This window comes from Cryptotermes secundus, unplaced genomic scaffold (assembly GCF_002891405.2).
Source record: "Cryptotermes secundus unplaced genomic scaffold, Csec_1.0 scaffold317, whole genome shotgun sequence".
Classification (NCBI taxonomy): Eukaryota; Metazoa; Arthropoda; class Insecta; order Blattodea; family Kalotermitidae; genus Cryptotermes; species Cryptotermes secundus.
In genome coordinates, this window is record NW_019742557.1 from 743,277 (window position 1) to 764,362 (window position 21,086).

General features: G+C 41.7%; 1 protein-coding gene across 1 annotated transcript in view; it reads right to left on the bottom strand.

Annotated features, from left to right (window-relative positions):
* The window catches only part of LOC111873344 (probable glutamate receptor), a 54,740-nt gene that overhangs the window by 13,465 nt on the left and 20,189 nt on the right, over positions 1-21,086 (bottom strand). Inside the window, exons 3-6 of the mRNA XM_023867991.2 lie at positions 19,782-20,084; positions 18,196-18,299; positions 14,529-14,702; positions 5,772-6,010 (exon numbers count right to left, since the gene is read on the bottom strand). Coding sequence (XP_023723759.2) covers positions 5,772-6,010; positions 14,529-14,702; positions 18,196-18,299; positions 19,782-20,084 — 820 coding nt within the window. The remainder of the gene's footprint in view (positions 1-5,771; positions 6,011-14,528; positions 14,703-18,195; positions 18,300-19,781; positions 20,085-21,086) is intronic.

Here is a 21,086-nt window from a genome sequence, read left to right on the forward strand (position 1 = left end):
CTCGGCTACCGTGACTGGCTATTGACTAATTAAGATAGTTAAAATGGACATTTTTTTTTCCCCCTTGGTACTACAGCCCCAGTGGGCCTAGGTCTACCTCCATGAACTTCTCCGTTCACTTCAGTTCTTCTAGATCTTACACATTCGGTAGGAATCCCTGGGCGGGTAATCAGCTCGTCGCAAGGCCTCTACCTGTACACAAACACAGAAAAACGCACACACACAAACTAAACATCCATGCCCTGAGTGGGATTCGAACTCACGATCCCGGTTTCCAAGCGAGCGAAGACAGTGCATGAAAATGGACACTATGTCATATATTAATATCTTTAGTAACAGAGATGAAGACATATACAAAATTTTAGTTAGAAACATTAAACAGTACAGGAAACTTCGGAAACCCACTAGTAAATGAGAATAAAAGTATGTGTCAAAGTGGATCTTAAGGAAATAGTACATGAAGAAATTGTCTGGAGCTAATCTAACTGCATTAGCATAGGACGATAAGGCCAGTTCCCATGGGCGTGGTAATGAAGGTTCATATTTCATAAAAGTCAGGGAATTTCTTCATTATCCGGGCCTCTGTCGGTTGCTCAAGAAGGGGTAAGTTCCAGGGAGTGAGGTAGAAATTAAGATTAAAATATATGGGATTTGAGGTTCTCACAGCTCTGTTTATGAAGATTTATATCTTCTGGCATATAAAGCAGTATAGTTCGCTAAAAGTCAACCGAAGTTTCGGGGGAACATATCGCCTCCATCTTCATGGTCGAAGAATAAATCAAGCAAGAACTAGCTTGAAAGCAGTTGGCAAGCAGAACAAGTTAAAACAACAAAATAAATTCTTACTATATAGCCTGTACCAAAAGATTCATGCCATTCTCCTAACTAAATATCCGTTTATCTATGTCTGTCTTTCTGTCTGTCCGTCTGTCTATCTACCCACCCATCTACCCACCCAACTACCCACCTACCACCTATTCTTATTTGACTGTCTGTCTGCCTATCTATCTATGGCTCTACAGCCCTCGTGGACCTTGGCAGATTTTTCAGTTTCTTAATCTATGCACTGTCGGTAGGACTCCTTGGACGGGAGATCAGCCCATCGCAAGGCAGCTCCCTACGCACACAACAGCACAAACACAGAAAGAACGCACACAGTCATCCATGCCTCGAGTGGGATTCTAACTCACGATCCCAGAGTATGAGCGAGGAAAGACGGTTCATGCTTTACACCGCGCGGCCACTGTGATAGGATATATATATTTTTATTTATAGTAAATGCATGTACTTATAGTAATTATGCAAATTAGGTAAAAACATGGGCATACTTAAAAATTTATATTTGCGCTCGTAACCTTAGTGAGTAAAAAGAAAAACATGAAGCTATCCCTGTAGCAGGCCGTGAGACGACGATGCTCCCACAGTTTCTTTATACAGTCGACGCCCAGATGTCGGTAAGGTCAGCAAACTTAAGCGCCGGCCGCCCTTTACCCTCTTATGAAGATTTCTGGTACTCATTTCTGTTAGAGACTGAACCGAACTCCGGCCCTTAGCGCGGCTGGAAGGATTAGGTAAACCGAAAAAGTCCAACTCATAGGAACTCGAAACCCCGACCTGTCGCTTTGTAGAATAGTGCCTCAACCAACTACAGTACCGCGTGCCCCTAATGTTAGTGAGTACAGAAACTAACTCCATGGAAGCAATCGACCTTTTGAAGCCATCAGTCACTCACCTACTGAAGAATTCCCCCCCAAATTGTATGGAACCCGAAGGCTTGTTACCAATAGCCCGCTAGTGGCCCCTGTCCAGAACCAGATGAATTCATTCCATATTACCCAAAACTATGGCTCGAAGATTCATTTTAATATTATCCACCCATCTCCGTGTGAATATTTGTAGTGGCCTCTTCCCTTCTGGATTTCACACCACGACCCTATGTAAATTCCTTTTCCTCTTGCGTGTGAATAGATGGGAATGAGAGTTAAATACAGAGTTATACCTAGGGATAAAAATTGTTCCTGTGCTTAACGAATTAATTTTTTTTAATTCGCTTAGTGGGGGGTCGAGTCCAACTGGGTCCACTCGGCACGGCGACTGATTGGCCGATTGTAGCCTGCCCCGGGTGATTATGATTATGGAGAATTTGCTGGATTGAAGATTGGCAGGGGAAACCGAAGTACTCGGAGAAAACCCTCCCCAGTGCTACTATGTCCATCACAAATTCCACTTGACCAGACCTGGGATCGAACCCGGGTCGCCGCGGTGGAAAGCCAGAGACTAACCGCTTGAGCTATGGCGCGGTCTGTGCTTAACTAAGTAAGTACTACGCCATTAAGGCGTATGGAGAAGTGGAAATATAGATCTATATTTTCTTGACCTCTCCATTAGTTAGAAGTGAATGGCCAGCTTCATGCCCTGGACGCTTTACTCCAAGGAAAAGAGCCTTTGGTACCCATTGGATGGGCCCCAGATCTGGACGACGAGGGGAAGGGAAAAATTTTTACTTTACCGGGACTCGAACTCCGACCCCTCGATCGTCCAGCCCGCAGTCAGTCGCTATACCGACTGCGCTATTCTGGCTCTAGAGAGCTGAGGTATATTGTTAAATGTAACTGGTTATTACCGCAGTGCGGAGTGAATTTTTCGTGACCGTAGTTCGCCCACGTTTGACTTGCAGTGAACACAGACAAAAGCTGTCTGCATATCCCATCTCTAGAGTACAGAGTTCTCAGATTCCGTTGCAGGAACCGGAAACCCGAGATGTCTCGGAGGTGAGTCTGTTGCAGCAAAACCCCACCACCTCGCAAGCTGCACTAATGATTTACATGATGGTAAACAGGAGGGAATAATTGGCGACTTCCGTGAATAGACTCCTAAGCTGTGACATTATGGGACAGTAACTGGAATGTCTGAAAGCTGAAACGTTTTTATCACTGATCTTTGTGGTGATATCTTTGACTATTACGATAATGCAAAAGAGCTTTTAGTACCGACGATGCAGTAAGATCTTAATTAGTCTGGTAACGTGGACACAGCCGGTAGCCACTAGATTTAATCCTTGGAATAAACACTGGAATTACAGAGTGGAATCCATTTCGGTGTAATATTTATTTGCGATTTCCTTGCTTTCGTATGTATATGAAAGCCTTAAAATACAATTATCCTCACTTTAAGTTATCCTACCGCTTCTCTGAATAGTGGTCACAATTGCTGTGTGCTGTGACTCCCCCTTTATCTGTCTGTGTGACTCTACAGACCTTGTGGGCCTTGGCTGTTTTTTCTGTTTCTTAGGGCGGCCGCACACTATTTGCTTAAAGACATGAGACAAAGACGCAGTCTTGCTTCATTCGTGATTCGGCAGCATGAAGCTGACGTGAGAATCTTGACTCAGACCGATGTGCGGCGGTTTTCATAATGTCATTCGTTTCAACTGTGTTCATTTCTTTGCGTCATGTCGCAGACATCGTGTCTTGACTGTTACATGTCTTGACGCAATCCGATGTGTCACCTACCTTAATCTATACACAGTCTGTAGGACTCCTTGGGCGTGGGATCATCCCGTCTCTAGACCGCTTTCTACACACAGAATAAACGCACAAAGTTATTCATGCGTTGAATGAGATTCGAAACCACGATTCCAATATTCGAACGGGTGAAGACGTTTCATGCCTTAGACCACGCGTCGTCTGTGATCGGCACTGTGACTCCAAGGAGACATATATTTTTTTTTACGATGTTACTAGTTTTTTATCTCCTCTTGCTCCCAATTTGGAGCATAGGGCTGATTTGTAATTTTCATAATAATTTTACAGACGGTAGGACTCCTTGAACGGGTGATCGGCCCATCGAAAGGCCTCTACCTATACACAGACTAAACGCATACACACATTAAACATCCATGCCTCCTGTGAGATTGGAACCAACGATCCCGGCTTCCGAGCGAGGAAAGAATGTACATGCCTTAGACCGCTCGGCTACCGTGACCAGCATTTTATTAGTAGTAATCTAAAAAATGTAGAGTTACATTACAAACATAAAATAAGCATAGGCTGTGATTCTGTAACGTGAATCCGAAAATATTGGCTGAGGACCAAGGTCTTTTTGAACTCAGTCGGAATAAAACGTAATATGTCAATCAGACTGCTTCCACTACCCATTTACACTCTGTGTTACGGAATATTATAAGGCCGCGCCATAGCTCGGCGGTTAGTCGCTGGTTTCCCACCGCGGCGGCCCGGGTTCGATCCCGGGTCTGGTCAAGTGGGATTTGTGGTGGACAAAGTGGCACTGGGGCAGGTTTTCTCCGAGTACTTCGGTTTCTCCTGCCAATCTTCATTCAACCAATTGCTCCACAATCACCCTCACCTATCATCTGGGGCTGGTACAATAGGCCAGAAGTGGCCGCAGTACAAGGGACTTAGTCCCACCCCACTAGGAATAAAAAAATTACAGAATATTATTAATTTTGCTTGTTCGACAATATAAATATCTCTGGAATACATCTCCATTCTTGATACAGAGAACCTTACAACGATAATATTTAAAGAGGCCTAGCGACAGATGTTTCACTTTGTTGATATTTCTGTAAGAATATTTTGTCCCACGCCAACCTGATTTCGAATATTATGTCTAAGTTTAACAATTACCATGTGATACCGTTACTCTCATATGTTAACTCTACTAACTTCAACGTTGTTTCTCTATTAAGTACGTATTTTACATATGTGTCCAACCCGAATTCGCCTCTCACCTAAAGCCTATATAGAATAATGATCACCATGCATACCACCTGCCGATCGCGGTGGTCGCGCGGTCTAAGGCATGAAATGTCTTTGCTCGCTGGAACGCTGGGATCATTGGTTCGAATCCCACTCAATGCATAGATGTATGTGTTTATTTTGTGTTTGTATTGTCCTGTGTGTAGGCAGAGGCCTTACGACGAGCTGATCTCTCGTCCAAGAAGTCCTACGGACTGTGTAAAATATTAAGAAATTGAATAAGCAGCCAAGTCCAACAAAGAGCTGTAGAGGCATTGAAGAACGAATGAATACCACCTGCTTTAACGTCAAGAACCCTGCATTATGCCCACATATTACGTTTGCCCATTTTTTATGATTCTAAGATTAAGGAGAGATAATTTTTCTAAATATTATTAACTGTTTTGTCCTCGTAATTGAGGTTTGGTCTGTTATATATGCGATAGAAACTGAAAATTTAAACATTGTTCACAAAACTTGAGGATACAAAAGATTACAATGGTAGTTTCCTACGAGTTTGGGGAGGAATCTCTTTATAAAATCGTCCTGATTGTAAGGGGGTGCACGCGGTAGGGTACTTGGCTGAAGCACTATGCTAAAAGCTGAAAGGTCGCGAGTTCGATTCCCAATGAGGTGGATTTTTTCCAATTTACCTAATCCTTCCAGCCGCAATGTGGCCCTGGGGTCGATTCAGTCTCTAAAAGAAATGAGTACCAGGAATCATCCTGGGGGTAAAGGCGGTCGGCGCGTAGAGCTTACAACCTTACAGTCATCTGTGGGTTAATTATCTAGATAATGTGTGACCCTCAACGTCTCACAAACCCATGGACCTCCATGGTCTGTTACAGGGATAGCTTTACCTTTTTTTTACCTTTCTGCCTGAAAGTAATGTCACAATAATTAGGCTGTGTCTTGAATTTCATATGAGTCCTCCAATTGAAGGTTTTAGTATAGCCTAAAATGAAGAACGAAGACTAGGCAAAGCAGATTTTCTAGGTACAATGAGAGACATACCTTGCTGACAAACAGAACCAAATATGTATATGAATGAATCGTATAAGGAGAGATGGGTAGTTCTGTCATTTTTCTCGATTCCAATGCGACATCCTATGCTGAGCGTGACCGTGAGACCAAATGAGAGACCCAAGATGGCACACAACACAGCCATCCATAATTTATTGCTGAATGGTGCCATATAAGTATCCCATGTCGTTCCGAAGGACGGTCCAGGGCGGCGAACAAACACAGCTACCCTGCAGAGGAAGCAGAAAGTAGTCATTGTTTGCATGCAACACAGATTGTGAAGCTTTACATTTACAGTAAATACCCCTCTGCAAAGCTGTAGAGGAACATAGGGATATTTGGTAAACCGCTTACATGATGAGATCAGCCAACATGTCTCGTACATTTCAAAGTGAGTGCATGTCCTCGTTTGTGTGTAGATCAGTGTGAAGTAACTCGCCCGCAGCATTGGCGTTAGATGTTAATCCCGGGAACGAAAATACGTTTCCTTTATTAGTTTGCTGCCTGTATCTACAAATGGCATAAAGAAAGCAAAACCACTCCCTCCGAATTGCATTGAATTGTGTCTTCCCACGAATGAATGGTGAATGTCTACTATCAATATATTTTTTGGGGTTGTATTATAACGCTTTTAGTATCTAGAATATATGTCAATTAGATCTAAAATTTGTGACAAGGTACATTAATATAAATATTACCTCCGGAGGTAAGGACTAGCTCTATCAATTGGGCCCAACTGAACAGGTTTTACCTGAAGACGGAGAAAGAATCAAGACCCCGAAACGTTGTGTTTTGAAAAATAAACGGAACGGTTTTTAGATAAAAATAATAGGATGGATAATGTTCAAAAACATAATATTTATGGAATATATGCCGTCTGGTAGTGGAATTATAGATGAATGACGAATTGGAAGGAACTTGCAACGAAGCGATCGTGACCCAGATGAGGTTTTATTCCTGAATTTACTGGTGGAACTGATAAAACCACAAACCTAAATTAGGATAACCGATTTTCCAGCATAAATTCGAATGAAGCACCTCACAGATATAAATCTAGAACATATCCACGGGATCACCACATTTAGTGATATGTGTTGTAATTTAGGAATACAGTAGATGTAACACAGAGCGCTTGTAAAAATATGTGTAAGCCTTCCGCTAGCAAATGCGTATTGTATATTGCTCTTACATTAACGGCGTTCCAGAAATCAGTGTGATATTTTTCACATCCATCTTAATATACAGTACTAGGGAAAGTTTACTTGTTGACGAGTTACTACAGTAGTAAACAATGAATGTTAGAATGTTAACAAACAGCAAGTGAAGAAAGCAGTCTTCTGGGATTTGGCACCGTGTATAAGTGGCGTTAACCGACGTTTCGGAGGAACGTATCGCCTCCATCTTCAGGGTAGAAGAAAAAGTATAAGAAATCTGCAAGCGACAAGACCGTGAGAACGGTAAAAGCAGTCTGCTTTTNTCAAAGCACAATAACCTGTCACAATTAACAAACAGGTTTCTTTTTTGTATGCGTTTCCTTGAGTGTAGATACTGTTTTCGTGAAGTAGAGTTAGTGCCTATTATGGGATGAATTACTTTACAAAGGTATGCAAGGTATTTCTGAATAGAATCTAGGTCAGTATCCATGTAAACTGCTATACATCACATGCGACTGAATTCATATATCATCTCTCTGAAGATAGTTAGGTACTTATATTTGAGTAATATCTGTCAATGTGTGTGTATTTCATTAATGTAAAATTTATTCAGGAAAAAATAACCCATTTCAATTTTCTCTGTCTGTAGTGGCATTCTTTGACTTTTCAGCAATAAGAGGTAAATTAGAAAGTGTTAGGCATGACTGGGATTCCACTAAGAGATATTTGTTTTTTTTCTTTCCTTGGTACTACAGCCTCAGTGGGCCTAGGCCTACCTCCATGAACTTCTCCGTTCACTTCGGTTTTTCTAGAGCTTACACATTCAGTAGGACTCCTTGGGCGGGTGATCAGCTCGTCGCAAGACCTCTACCTGTACACAAGCACAGAAAAACGCACACACACAAACTAAACATCCATGTCCTGAGTGGGATTCGAACTCACGATCCCGGTTTCCAAGCGAGCGAAGACAGTACATGCCTTAGACTGCTCGGCTACAGGGACTGGCAGTGTATAAGAATATATAAGAATTCAGTTCGTACCTCACAGGAAACAGATCCGAACCCACGATCCCGGTTTCCAAGCGAACGAAGACAGTACATGTCTTTGACCGCTCGGCTACCGTGACCGGCGAACTGAGGGTTTATTAGACTTAAAAAGGATACAGTTTCCTACTTTACTGTTGATGAGACTCGAGTCTTGTCGATGTTCTGTGTTATCTGAGGGAACGTGATACAGCGATTTTCTAATTGACGCTATTCAGAATAAGCAGCTTCTAGTACAGCACACAGACTGTCTGGTTCTGTTCGATGGGATCACTTGTCTCTTACAAGGCTTTAACTGCCAACGATGGCTCATAATGTTGCAAATAATTGCCAGCATATATCGGTTTGTTACAAACATAGCGATCGATAGACACACTTGAGATGAAGTTATACTAAAGGCAATTTTTATTTGACTAGACATGCCTTCTTTCGTATCATCAACCGTTCAAAGTGCAGTAGTTCTGCTTTAAAACATCCATACTCTGATTCTGCCCACAGAATGTGTTTGTGTGTTGTTTCATATAGGTCTGACAGTAAAAAGCGATTGTTTCTCTAAACAGCATTAACCGGTTGGTCTTTGTAGCGGAAACGTGTTTCCTTTGAGGTAAGAAACAATTTTTATATTATTTGTAGAAGAAATTTGTGTCTGTGGTCTAGTAGTCAGATTTCCTGGCTACAGACCCAGAGGTCCCGGGTTCAAATCCCGGCGCTACCAGATTTTCCGATAAGTAGTGGATCTGGAACGGGGTCCACTCAGCCTCGTGAGGATAACTGTGGAGCTACTTGAATGGAAAATTAGCAGCTCCGGTCTAGAAAACCGAAATTAAAGTCCGTGAGGATTCGTTGCGCTGACCACGTGACATCCTCTATCCGCTGAAGTTGACACTAACTTCGCCGACAAGCGTCGATCGCTCGGTCGGTATATTTCGCTTGCGGACTAAAGCCACGGAGTTTTTATTTAGAAGAAATTTAGTCCATATATATTTGAAGTTTCATTGTCTGTATCTTCCAATCCAAACATAAGTATTTCTCTTGATCATTATGTTTCTCTTGATAACCATACATTATGATACGTGATATTTGGGAAAGCATGCTAATGCACAAACCCAATTTTGGTTTGAATAATCCGGAAATAATGGGTACTTTACAGGGAAATCAATTCCGTTCTTGGCCGAATCTCGAATGTAAGTAGCTCAATATCTGTCGGAGCAAAACGTGCCCCGAACAATCGCCTATAATATTCCGATAATATCATTGGTAGGAAGATTATATAGAGATTACACATAGAAACATTAGAAGCATGGCCTACCGCGTATTTATTGGAGTCTAACGATTAAGCGCTAACATAAATGTACCCTTCCATAATACAGTTATTACTTGTACGTCCACAGTGACTTACATTTTAATAGTCAGGGAATTATCGAATGACAGCGATCTCATGAAGTTTTAGTGCGTGTAAAACAGCGTTCTTTGCAACACTGGATATTTTCAACACACGGTTTCGCAATTTGCTTGCGGCTTTCCGGCTACAGTATGTTCATCACTACATTGCAAAATTATGGAGTTAGCCAGTAGAAGTCATTAAAAATCACGATAACACTAATATTCGCAAACGTAGGACAGTGTGAAGCCCAACACAGTAAACGAGGAGTCATCAAAGTTGCGACCATTCAAGCTTCTAAGCTCCAGTATAGAGCTAGCTAAATATGATGAGTCATAATCTGCTGTACAGACGCTGGAAGAGAACAGGCTTCTCGCATTCTCTGTGTTTTTGTGTATACACTCAAACGGAAATGTTGTTTCTTTGTAATACACATGCATGAAACTAATACGCAGAGTTTTTGCAAAGGACAGACCTGTCCTGTCTTCAGAGAAGACGTCCAACAGCGAAAAGTACTGTGTCACAATACACTGAAAATTGTGTCCTTCATTCCCAGAACCGACTCGACACCGAAAGAGACTAACAGCAAATTGCAAATAGACTCCTTCTTGGACTTGTTCCGAACTGATGCTGTGGAGAAGAATAAAATATATGTACATGTATATTTTGTGTTCGGTGCAATTTCTTTTCAGGTCTTGTTTTTCTCGAGATAATTAAACAGGAATTGTTATGCTGTGCTTACATTTCCAAAGTTGCATATCCAAAAATAGACGTTGTTCTTCTGAACTTGACCGAAGGTAACCGAAGTCTTTTCTATTGTCGACAACATGCAAATGAAGCTGCATCCAGCCTGGCGTAATAGCTGAACATGTGCATAAATGTATATTTACTAAAAGTGTCATTCAACGCCTCCTACCATCGTTACTTCTTTAAAATTATAATTTGCTAGATAATTAAACAAGACAGAGTAATCACGCCTAAATTGCTAACGCTATGAGTACACTGAAGCATGTACTATCTTCGCTCGCTTGGAAACCGGGATCGTGGGTTCGAATCCCACTCATGGCATGGATGTTTAGTTTGTGTGTGCGTTTTTCTGTGTTTGTGTACAGGTAGAGGCCTTGCGATGAGCTGATCACCCGCCCAAGGAGTCCTACCGAATGTGTAAGATCTAGAAAAACCGAAGTGAACGAAGAAGTTCATGGAGGTAGACCTAGGCCCACTAGGTCTGTAGTGCCAAGGGAAAAAAATGAGTAAACTGTCTCTCTTGCGTAAATAAACACTTACGGAAGCAAAAGTAAGGTTGTCGGTCACAGTGACCGCGCGGTCTAAGGCATAAGCTGTCTTTGTTCGCTGAAAAGTTGGGATTGTGGGTTGGAATCCCACTGAAGGCATGGATGTCTGTATTGTATGCATTTATTCTGTGTTTGTGTTGTTCTATGTTTAGGTAGAGGCCTTGCGATAGGCTGATCCCCCGACCAAGGGTCCTACTGACTGTGTAAAAGGTCTAGAAACTGACAAAGCAGCCAAGGCACAACAAAGGGCTGTAGAGCAGTCATAATAATAAAAATAATAATAATAATTGCTGTCCTTGTGCTTATTTAATTAAACAGTATGCCATGAAGGCATATAGAGGAGTGGAGGCATAGCTTTACCATTCTTGACCTCTGCACTAGATGGAGGTTAATTGTCAGCTTCACGCGCTGGCCGCTTTAATTCCGAGAAAAGAACCCCGATACCCATTTGATACTAAAGTGGATGTGACCAAGAGCCAGTCTGGATTCTGTGGAGAAACAAATTTTTGCTTCTGCTGAGAAACAAAATCTGGTCGTCCAGCCCGTAACACATCGTTATATCGACTGAGCTATCAAGGTTCCCAATTTTTGAGGGGGAAATACATATTTCCTCGCATGATCAAACCCCATTAATAAGTACGAAAAACTTTTTCATGGTAAACAAGTGTGTACACTTTCCGTAATATTAGTAAGCCACTGTACAGGCGAAAGGAGCACAAAACTCAGTTCCTTTTGAACCGTATTTTATCACCTAATTTCAGTTCCGAACGTGAGCTGTCGATTCGAATTAGTGTGCAGATTCATTTCCTTATGTCACCCTTACAAAGTCTGCTTTTTCAATAGTGAGGTGTTTACTCTCTAACAAATTTAAAAGCAGATTCCATGGGATTCAATGTAGTGTCCAGATGTCATTCCTTGAAAATGTATTAAAATCCTGTCCCTTTGTCTAAGCACCGTGCCTTGAAATCACAAAAGTGATGTTTATATATACACTTGACATAAAGGTAACCTGGAAATTAAAGGGGAAGTGGTCAAAATTATCCTATGGCCGCTTTAATTATTGGAATAAACCCCTGGAAACAATTAAGCTTAAGTATGAATTCGAAACATTGTCTCTGTCTCTACGGTTCTACGTCCCTTTGGACCTTGGCCGCTTTTTCAATTTCTTAATCTACACACAGTCGGTAGAACTCCTTGGACGGGGGATCAGCCCGTCTCATGGCCGCTACCTACACACAGAACAAAACAAACACAGAATAAACGTACACAGATATTTATGTCTCGAGTAGGATTCGAACCCACGTCCCCAGTTTTCGAGAGGGCGAAGAAAGTTCATGTCTTAGGGCGGCCGCACACCAACTGCGTCAAGACGGTCAAGACAAGGATCATGACATGAGACAAAACACGCAGTCTTGCTTCATTCGTAATTGGTCAGCATGAAGCTGACGTCAGCATTATGACTCAGACCTGTGTGCGGCGGTTTTCATAATCTCATTCGTTTCAACTGTGCCCCTTTCGCGGCGACATTATTATTATTATTATTATTATTATTATTATTATTATTATTATTATTATTACTATTATTATTCAGCTGCTAACGGATTTTCACCCAGTGGCAATGATAGTACAATAAGACAACAGACAAATAACACACGCTAACATATAATAACATGTCGCAGACATCGTGTCTTGACTGTCATATATCTTGACGCATGCCGGTGTGCGGCCTACCTTAGGCCGCGCGGCCACTGTTATCGGCGCGCCACGTTTCTACGAATAAAATGAAACCCTGTCCCTTAGGCTGGGGCCACACGAGCGCACAAAATGGGTCCGTCATAAAGTACGTTCGTTACAACGGACGCATTTTGTGCGCTCGTGTGGCCCCAGCCTAACAGAACTACACGAGTTATACATCCCATAGTCATGCGAGATCATTAGCCCCAAGTGAAATAACGTAAGCTTATCTCTCTCCTGACAAATGGGCTGTATAGGACGCAACCTGTTCTACAGTTACATGATCAGAAATATTACGATTTTTAAAAATTTTCATTACTGAACTGAGTTTGTGGATTGAATCTTGGTTTATACATGGACGATCTCGCGGTTTCATATGTTATTTACTGTTGAATAGTAGAAAGAAAACGATTAGCCCTTTAAAGAGCATTTGTTATGCGTACCACAAGTTTTAACATTCAGAACTCTGAATTTTTCCCCACAGAACGTATTTATGAATTTCGCATGATCCTCATATAACACATCCATTATTTTCCTAAACAATATTAACGGCCTGATCATTCTGTTTTACGTGAGGTAGAAACAGGGTTTTAAATATTATTTAGACGTATGTCAGGCTTGACAGATTTAACAAATTGACAGAGGCGAGGAAGTAGTTTTCGTTGCTTCCGTTCTAGTAGTTCTCAGAAAGAACTGAACAAATGATCCATGTAAAATATTATGCAGACTAGCTGTTCTCTGAGCGCCCTCCGTAGTCTAGGGGTAACGTTCCCACCTCATGACTCAAGGTATGCGGGTTCAAAAACCCGGCGGATGTCGTGGAATTTTTAAGGGCGGAAAGATTCAGGGAACAAGTCCTCCGGGAGGGACTTTAAGCCGTGGGTCCCTTGTCGTAGATTTACGGCACGTAAAAGAACCTCATGTCTCTAGGAGACCTCTGAGCAAAATTAGGCCAAGTTCCCGCCCAAGTGGTTTCCAATTCCTCCGGTAGATGGGGGAAGTATCAGGTACCACTGCCAGAGGAGGGGGGTCCTCTCTGGCAGAAAGGGACTAAAGTATCAGATACCACTGCCAAGTAGAGGGTAGAAACCTTGCTGGCAGAAAGGGACTAGGAACCCCTGCCAGAGGAGGGACGACCTCGCTGACAAAAAGGGACTGACTATTAGATACCACTGCCAGTAAGAGGTTGAAACCTCGCTGGCAAAAAGGGGCTGATAGTAAGCACCAATACCGGTAGGGTATGGAGACAGTAGAAATTAAAGGGGGACGCACAATGGACCAGTAACCGGTCTAAGTGCATGGGGAATCCCACCCCCTCAATACGGAATACGGAATACGGAGCTGTTCTCTGCGGGCAGATTCAGAATTTGGGACCTGCACTATGGAAACTGAATGCTAACCATTGCAATGAAACCTGCCATATATCATGGTCTATATCATTCAATGTTCCACGTGATCAGTATTTGATACATCGCCGCAGAAACAACCGACTATCAAATCAACGATTCCTGGCACGCAACGATGCGTTTTCCTTAAATATAACTGGAATTTCGAAACTTGATAAACTAGCGTATGGACAATTAATAAAAAGATGAATAGCAAAAAAGAAATAGTAGATAAGATATATGCATGAGTTACAGAATTAAACAACAGAATACATATGACAGGATTCATTGGATTCTTTGATAAAGCGCGTGACTACAATTTACAGTTCACTACAGTTCACTCGTATTACACACATACACTAGTGTCGACAGACACGCCTTCATGTCGTTGCTTGTTAGCGGCTTCCAACGGCGGACGTTCTCCTTCCTGAGGATTTCCGAACTATCCCTGTGCCTCAGCTACCAGCTTCTAAGAGCAACAGCTCACAATGACCGAACCGAAGCAGTTATCTAACATTCTCTTGTGGCTGTCGAAACATGTTTGTTTGTGGAGCCGTTGCCTAGCAACGGCCGTTGTATAGTTGCTTATTTTGCGGTTTTGCCTAACAAAGATTCTACATGCCACGTTAATGAAAAGTAAGGGGCCACTGAAAGAAGTTTGACTTTGGTACAGGTATAACAATACCTGTAACAATACCTGTAACAATACCTGTCCAGATGACACGAGGTCAAGTAGAAACGTAAATAAGGACTCACTTTGTCGCTCCCATTGGTGAAACGAAGTGGACGTGGTCGAGTAGAAGTTGCGTCATGACGTAAGCGCCCACCGCAACCTCCGCCTCCTTCCTGACCAACATCCCGATCATACCGCTCCATCCGTTTTTACCTCTGGATCCGTAGCCTCCATCGGGAGGTTTCATGAACTCAGAGCTGTAAGGTACCATCAGTGGTATTAAGGATTTAGTAGAGTTTTTGATGTAATGGTCGATCTCAATGCTGATTAATCAGCTTAGTGGCGGCTACGTGTTTGTCTGATCACTTGCTCCTATTTGTCTTATTTAAGAAACTAATTAATTAATGTTTTAATTATCGGTGTATCAACCTGATCTTCTCTCTAGCTATAACTATTTTCTTTTATTGCTAGTGGGGTACAAGGGTACAAGTCCCTTGTACTGCGGCCACTTCTGGCCTACTGTACCAGCCCCAGATGATAGGTGAGGGTGATTGTGGAGCAATTGGTGGAATGAAGATTTTCAGGGGAAACCGAAGTACTCGGAGAAAACCTGCTCCAGCGCCACTTTGTCCACCACAAATCCCACTTGACCAGACCCCGGGATCGAACCCGGGCCGCCGCGGTGGGAAGCCAGCGACTTACCGCTTCAGCTATGGCGCGGCCTTTAACTACGTAACTATTTCTATAACTAACTCTTTTATAATAAATAACTTAATACATTTAAAGGCTACCCTTTACAGCAATAGAGTGATACGTTAACAGCCAAGATTACCCTCCACAATCAAATTACATTTATTCTTTCATTTTTTAAAAATCCTGTCGATAGCAAATATTTCACTCATTAAATTCTTCAGAAATGAGCTAACTCCATGGAGGATAATCTTCCTTCGGACACTAATAGTAATTTACCAAGTGAGAAATTTCCCGCCTTTTGTGGACTCACAGTTTCCTCTTCGTAAGCAGAACAGCCCACCACTGGATATTACCTTGAGATGCAGCCAGATATATTCTTTCTCTTGGTACCATTTCTATATTAACAAGCCATGAAATAATGGGAGCCGAGACAGCGCAGTCGGTATAGCGACTGGCTACGAGATGGACGAGTGAGTGCTTGGATTTCGAGTCCCGGTGGGGTCAAGAATTTTCTCTTCTCCACGTAGTCCACCCAACCTCCTATCCAATGGGTACCGTGGCTCTTACCCCGGTGGTAAAGCGACAGGTGCTTCAAGCTGACCACTCACTCCCAGCTAGCACCAAGGTCAAGGGAATATGGATCTATACGTCCACTCCCCTATGCGCCTTCATGGCGTAGTGCTTATTTCGTTGAGTAAAGGGACAACTTTATCTTATCATCAAATACTATGGCTCCTAATTAGTCTACATTCGATGCGATTATTTTTTTAATTCGCTTAGTGGGAGGTGGAGTCTAGCTGGGTCCACTCGGGCACGGCGATTACTGATTGGCCTATTGTATCCTGCCCCGGTTGATAATGATGATGGAGAATTTGGTGGAATGAAGATTGGCAGGGGAAACCGAAGTACTCAGAGAAAACCCTCCCCAGCGCTACTATGGCCACCACAAATCCCACTTGATCAGACCCGGGATCGAAGTCTGGCCGCCGCAGTGGGAAGTTAGCGACTAACCGCTTGAGCTATGGCGCGGCCTCTGCGAAAGTTAGTTCTATATCTGTTGCAGACGTCGAGTAACCACGACACAAATATGCTTTGTGACATCAAAATTAAAATGAAAACAAGAAAGTCACCATTACAGATAACCGAATTTAAATTCTTTGTGATGCAGTTTTCTTCAATTCCGTCAAAATTTTAAAACTACAAGGAACCTATTTCTGGAATTGGGCACTAGGATATATTTCGTACTAAGTTCTGTGGGTACGTCGCTCTTATATACATGTACAATAAGAATCTAGTTTGTAACAATGTACTATAAATAGTTCTTTCTACATTCCATATATTAAACTTAAAGTGTTTTTATATTGTTATTTTTTTCCTCCTTGGAACTACAGTCCCAGTGGACCTAGGCCTACCTCCATGAACTTCTCCGTTCACTTCGGTTTTTCTAGATCTTACACATTCGGTAGGTCTCCTTGGGGGGTGATCAGCTCGTCGCAAGGCCTCTATCTGTACACAAACACAGAGAAACGCACACACACAAAATAAACATCCATGCCCTGAGTGGGATTCGAATCCACGATCCCGGTTTCCAAGCGAGCGAAAACAGTACGTGCCTTAGACCGCTCGGCTACCGTGACCGGCCTTATATTGTTATAGCGAGTAAAAATCTAGTTGTTCTGCATAAAACTGATGCACGACTGTTAAGGGGGTGAGTTATGAATTGGAGGCATCTGAATAAATATATATAGGAGTTGCAGTGGTCTGTAGTTGATTTCTCTTCATTTGGTTTAGAGTAAGACTATTCTTCCTCTCTTGTTTTGCTTCTTTTAGTTCATTTCACTGTGCTGCATTAACTGCGGTGAATATATGGAGCTCGATGTGAAATGATGGGATGAAGTGCGTGGCGAAGTAGAGACTGGTATTTCTACTGGCCTCCTTTGGTGTAATATCTCGGCATTCAAATGGAGAAACACAGGAAAAACATGAGAAATCTTACTGAAAGTAGCCGCATTGCTGGTGGAACTATAGGCAGGTACCTCCCGAACTCGAGGAAGAATACTGGTAGTTTCGCTAAAATACCTATTTTATTCTCTCCGCATCATTTTGGAGATTTTCCAAGACCTGCTTAAATTTACATTAACTTCACACATTAGCCATCTGGTATTACGGGACGTGATTTGGAGAATATGAAACTACATGAACTGGAAGGCTGTAGTCTTAATAAAGTCTTGAGAACCTCAGGTTTTGAATAGATTCTAAACTTGGAATTTTTTAGTTTTTGTACTTTATCCATCATCCGTATTGTCAAATGTATTCGTGACTATAGACGGGGTTTGGATTGGTGAATAGATTTATTGACCACTTACAGGTCGTAACAACAAACCACTCAACGCTAAGTCTTCCCAGTCTACTTTCAGTAGTCCTTACTTGGTAACGGCTCTCAACAATGGCTATTCCTCTACAGTGTCTTCACTAGACGTTTCTAGGTAACAAATCTTAGCAATGGAGATTCTTCAGCTTCCGTTGCCAGCCAGTTAGTCCACCACAAGTGAATTCTCGCCTCTCAACTTCCCCACTGAACGGCATCAAATACGCTGCACTCACTCGTTGAACTAAACTCCGTCTGTCGAGTCATATAACCTCAGAGCGGACCCACAGAGAAAGCCCCCTGCAGCATCTCTTCTATTATTATATAATGTCACCGCGCATGCGTATGCTGCGGGCGCTCCATACAACGACCGCTTTTACAGAGTTGCCATTCAGCAACGAGTCTATGCGCCACAGAATTCTAAAGAACACTAAAGAAGAAAACGTTTTGGAAATATGATCTATTTCTGCCCACGGGTGAAGGGGTGGTGAGTGAGGTTAGCTTTTTCTAACAAACTCAACAAATTAGGTGATTTCCAGCCTTTCATCTGGGGACTAAAATATATTCATTTGCCTAAGCCTTGTGTTCTTCAGCAATTCCGATCCAGGCCAGAGTTCACTGATATTAAAAAAGGTGTACACAAACAAACTGCTCTTAGGCCTACAGAATATGAGCACATGAGATCTTACGTGAAATTCAGTTGGTATCGTAAAGCATTCCACAGCACTCCGAAGAACCCTCCCACCTGAACTGGTTTGTTGTTTCTGAACTCTGTGATACGGCAGATGGCACCCTAATTAACACAAACGAGGAGAAACTTAAGTTAATTGATGGCTAATTGATTTTCTTATACGTAACACTATTTCGTGGGGGAACAAACTTTAAGTTTGTAAAAGATTTACATACGTGCGGGATGTATTGAAACAACGTAATATATTTAATATTATTTTCTTATGATGTGACTGATTATAATGAGTTAATCAGATGAGAATGCGAGTTGCAGTGAAAATGAAATACGTACGGTCTAAGGATTAAGCTATCTCCGGTTCCATCTCATGCATCTCCCCCCCCTCTCTCTCTCTATCCTGCACAATATGTTCTATATCCGGACCTCTTTATGCAATCTTCCGTATTCTATTCCTTGATAATTTTTTCTCTGCATTTTTTGTCAAAATCTTCTTTAATTTTGTTTACATATATTGGATTTTTTTAACGTTTAGCCTACTTTCCTTATTTTGGAAAGATGGAAGTAGGCTTATGCTACCTCCATGCAGTCTGTGTGTCTCTGAATACCTACCCCCATTAAATTTTGAACGCCTGAGCTAATATTTATGAAATTTTGTATGTATTTCATGACAACTGTGCCCATTCAAATATGTACTTCATAAATCACTCCCATTAGTCTGTGTGTTCGTGTGTGTATCCCCGCTTACTGTTGTTAGGCAGCGGCTCGGCAGACACGTTCCCGTGGCAACAAACACACAATGTAAGTATTGTTAGAGGTGTCGTTTTATCTACGGTCTATGTCGTGCTATAGAGAGTCTGCGGGTCTAACTCTGTATTCTCCTGTCGCTGCTAGCAGTGGCAGCGTCGAGGAATTGTTGGAGGTGTCGTTTTATATGCGGCCAGCATTTTGTGCAAGGAAAATAGCCGATCAGTTCTTCCAAGAACTTCTTGCCATTTTATTTATTCTTGAAGCCTTACATCCCTTTATTGTTCCCAAGAATTTCATCTATTCAGTATCAATTTTTCCTCATTTTCTTTTAGCACTTACTCGTGTCTGTGTTCCTTATAGTGATGTTCGTTTAGCAAAACTTTATAAAAACTATGACGTCTAGTATCCATTGTATTGTTCAACATAGAGCTTCAGATTATATGGAACTTAGCGATGAAATCCTTAGCATAATTACATGCTATGTCACTCATTAAATAAATGAAACGAAGACCTTAAAAATAACATCAAATATATCATTCTTTTTGTTACAAGCATTATTTCTCTTTAAATGCAATAAAATACTAATAACTTGTAATAATTTATACAGAATAGTGAAACTTTTAGTCGTTTAGTTGCTAAACGAGTGTGGCTACCTATAACCTCATTTTGTGCTGATCATACGGAAACCCATATTTAGTCGTTTCTGCTCTTAACAACAGTTGAACCATTCACGAATTCTCCAGTTTTAATAAAAACACAGAAACAACACATGTTTTAACAGTTACATAACTGCATATTTTTCTATAGAAGACTGGAACACGGAACACTTTAAATGCTTACATCTGAGATGACGGCTGCGTTTAATGTGGCTCCTTGAAGATCACTTCTTCGCGTGTAAAATGATATATTCGTCCAGCTGGGACCTCTTTCATGATGCCATTCACCCAGGTTTAGTTTCTGCAAGCGCTGATTTCTCCTGATATGATACACCTCGGTGAATATTACTGTACCCGACTCAGTCGGCCGTGCCACGATGAAGTGGCAGTCCAGAGGAATATACGTTCCGTTCAAATATTCGTCCAGTTGCTCTGAATCCATAAATTGCAGCCACTTGGCTTCTGACAGGTCTGCAGATCTTGATACCTGTAAGGGAAAGTGGTAATTGGTAATGCGTTACTATACTTACATTCTATAGGTTTCAGTGAGGCTCTAATGTGACTTTATAAGTAACGTGGCATTTGTTACGAGGTTGTAATACCAATAATATTAGTTCAATTGAATTCTAGTCTATGTACTTCTTAACAACCGAAACAAACAAACAAAAAACAAACTCCGTGATATTAGTCAGCAAGCGAACTATACCGACCGAGTGACCGCCGCTTGTCGGCGAAGTTAGTGCCAAATTTTTCGGATAGAGGGTGTCGCGTAGTCAGCGCAACGGATCCCCACGGCCGTTAATTTCGGTTTTCTAGACCGGAGCCGCTATTTCCTTGAAATAGCTCCTCAATTATCATCACGAGGCTAAGTGGACCCCGTTCCAGATCCACTACTTCTCTGAAAAAATCTGATAGAGCCGGGAATCGAATCCGGACCTCTGGATCTGTAGCCAGGAACGCTGACCACTAGACCACAGAGGCGGTCTAACAACAGAAAAGCTAATTAAATATTTAGCACGAGTGAAGCAAAGAAGCAAAACACAAAGGAAATCACAGAAAAAAGATACAGTATTTATATAGTAATAATTAAAATATTAGTAATTTTATTGTCACAAGTGTGTTTTTGTGAAGTAAAATATAAAACACAGATTTTCACTGAATACAATTATCATTTTAATAACTGGAAGAACCATGGCTCTTATAGAATACGACAGCAGCAGATGATTTCAGTTCATAAAAATAATTCATTTCAATCCAATCTAATTCTTATTTATTTCTGTTGAAACTTAACATCTTAGAGACCAATTAGAAGTGACCTCGAATAAAAATAAATAAACAACACACTTACAAACAGAACACAAAACAAGACCTTTTATGGTAGGTGTATGACTAGTAGTAGTAGTAGTGGTAGTAGTAGTAGTGGTAGTAATAGTAGTAGTAGTAGTAGTAGTAGTAGTAGTAGTAGTAGTAGTAGTAGTAGTAGTAGTAG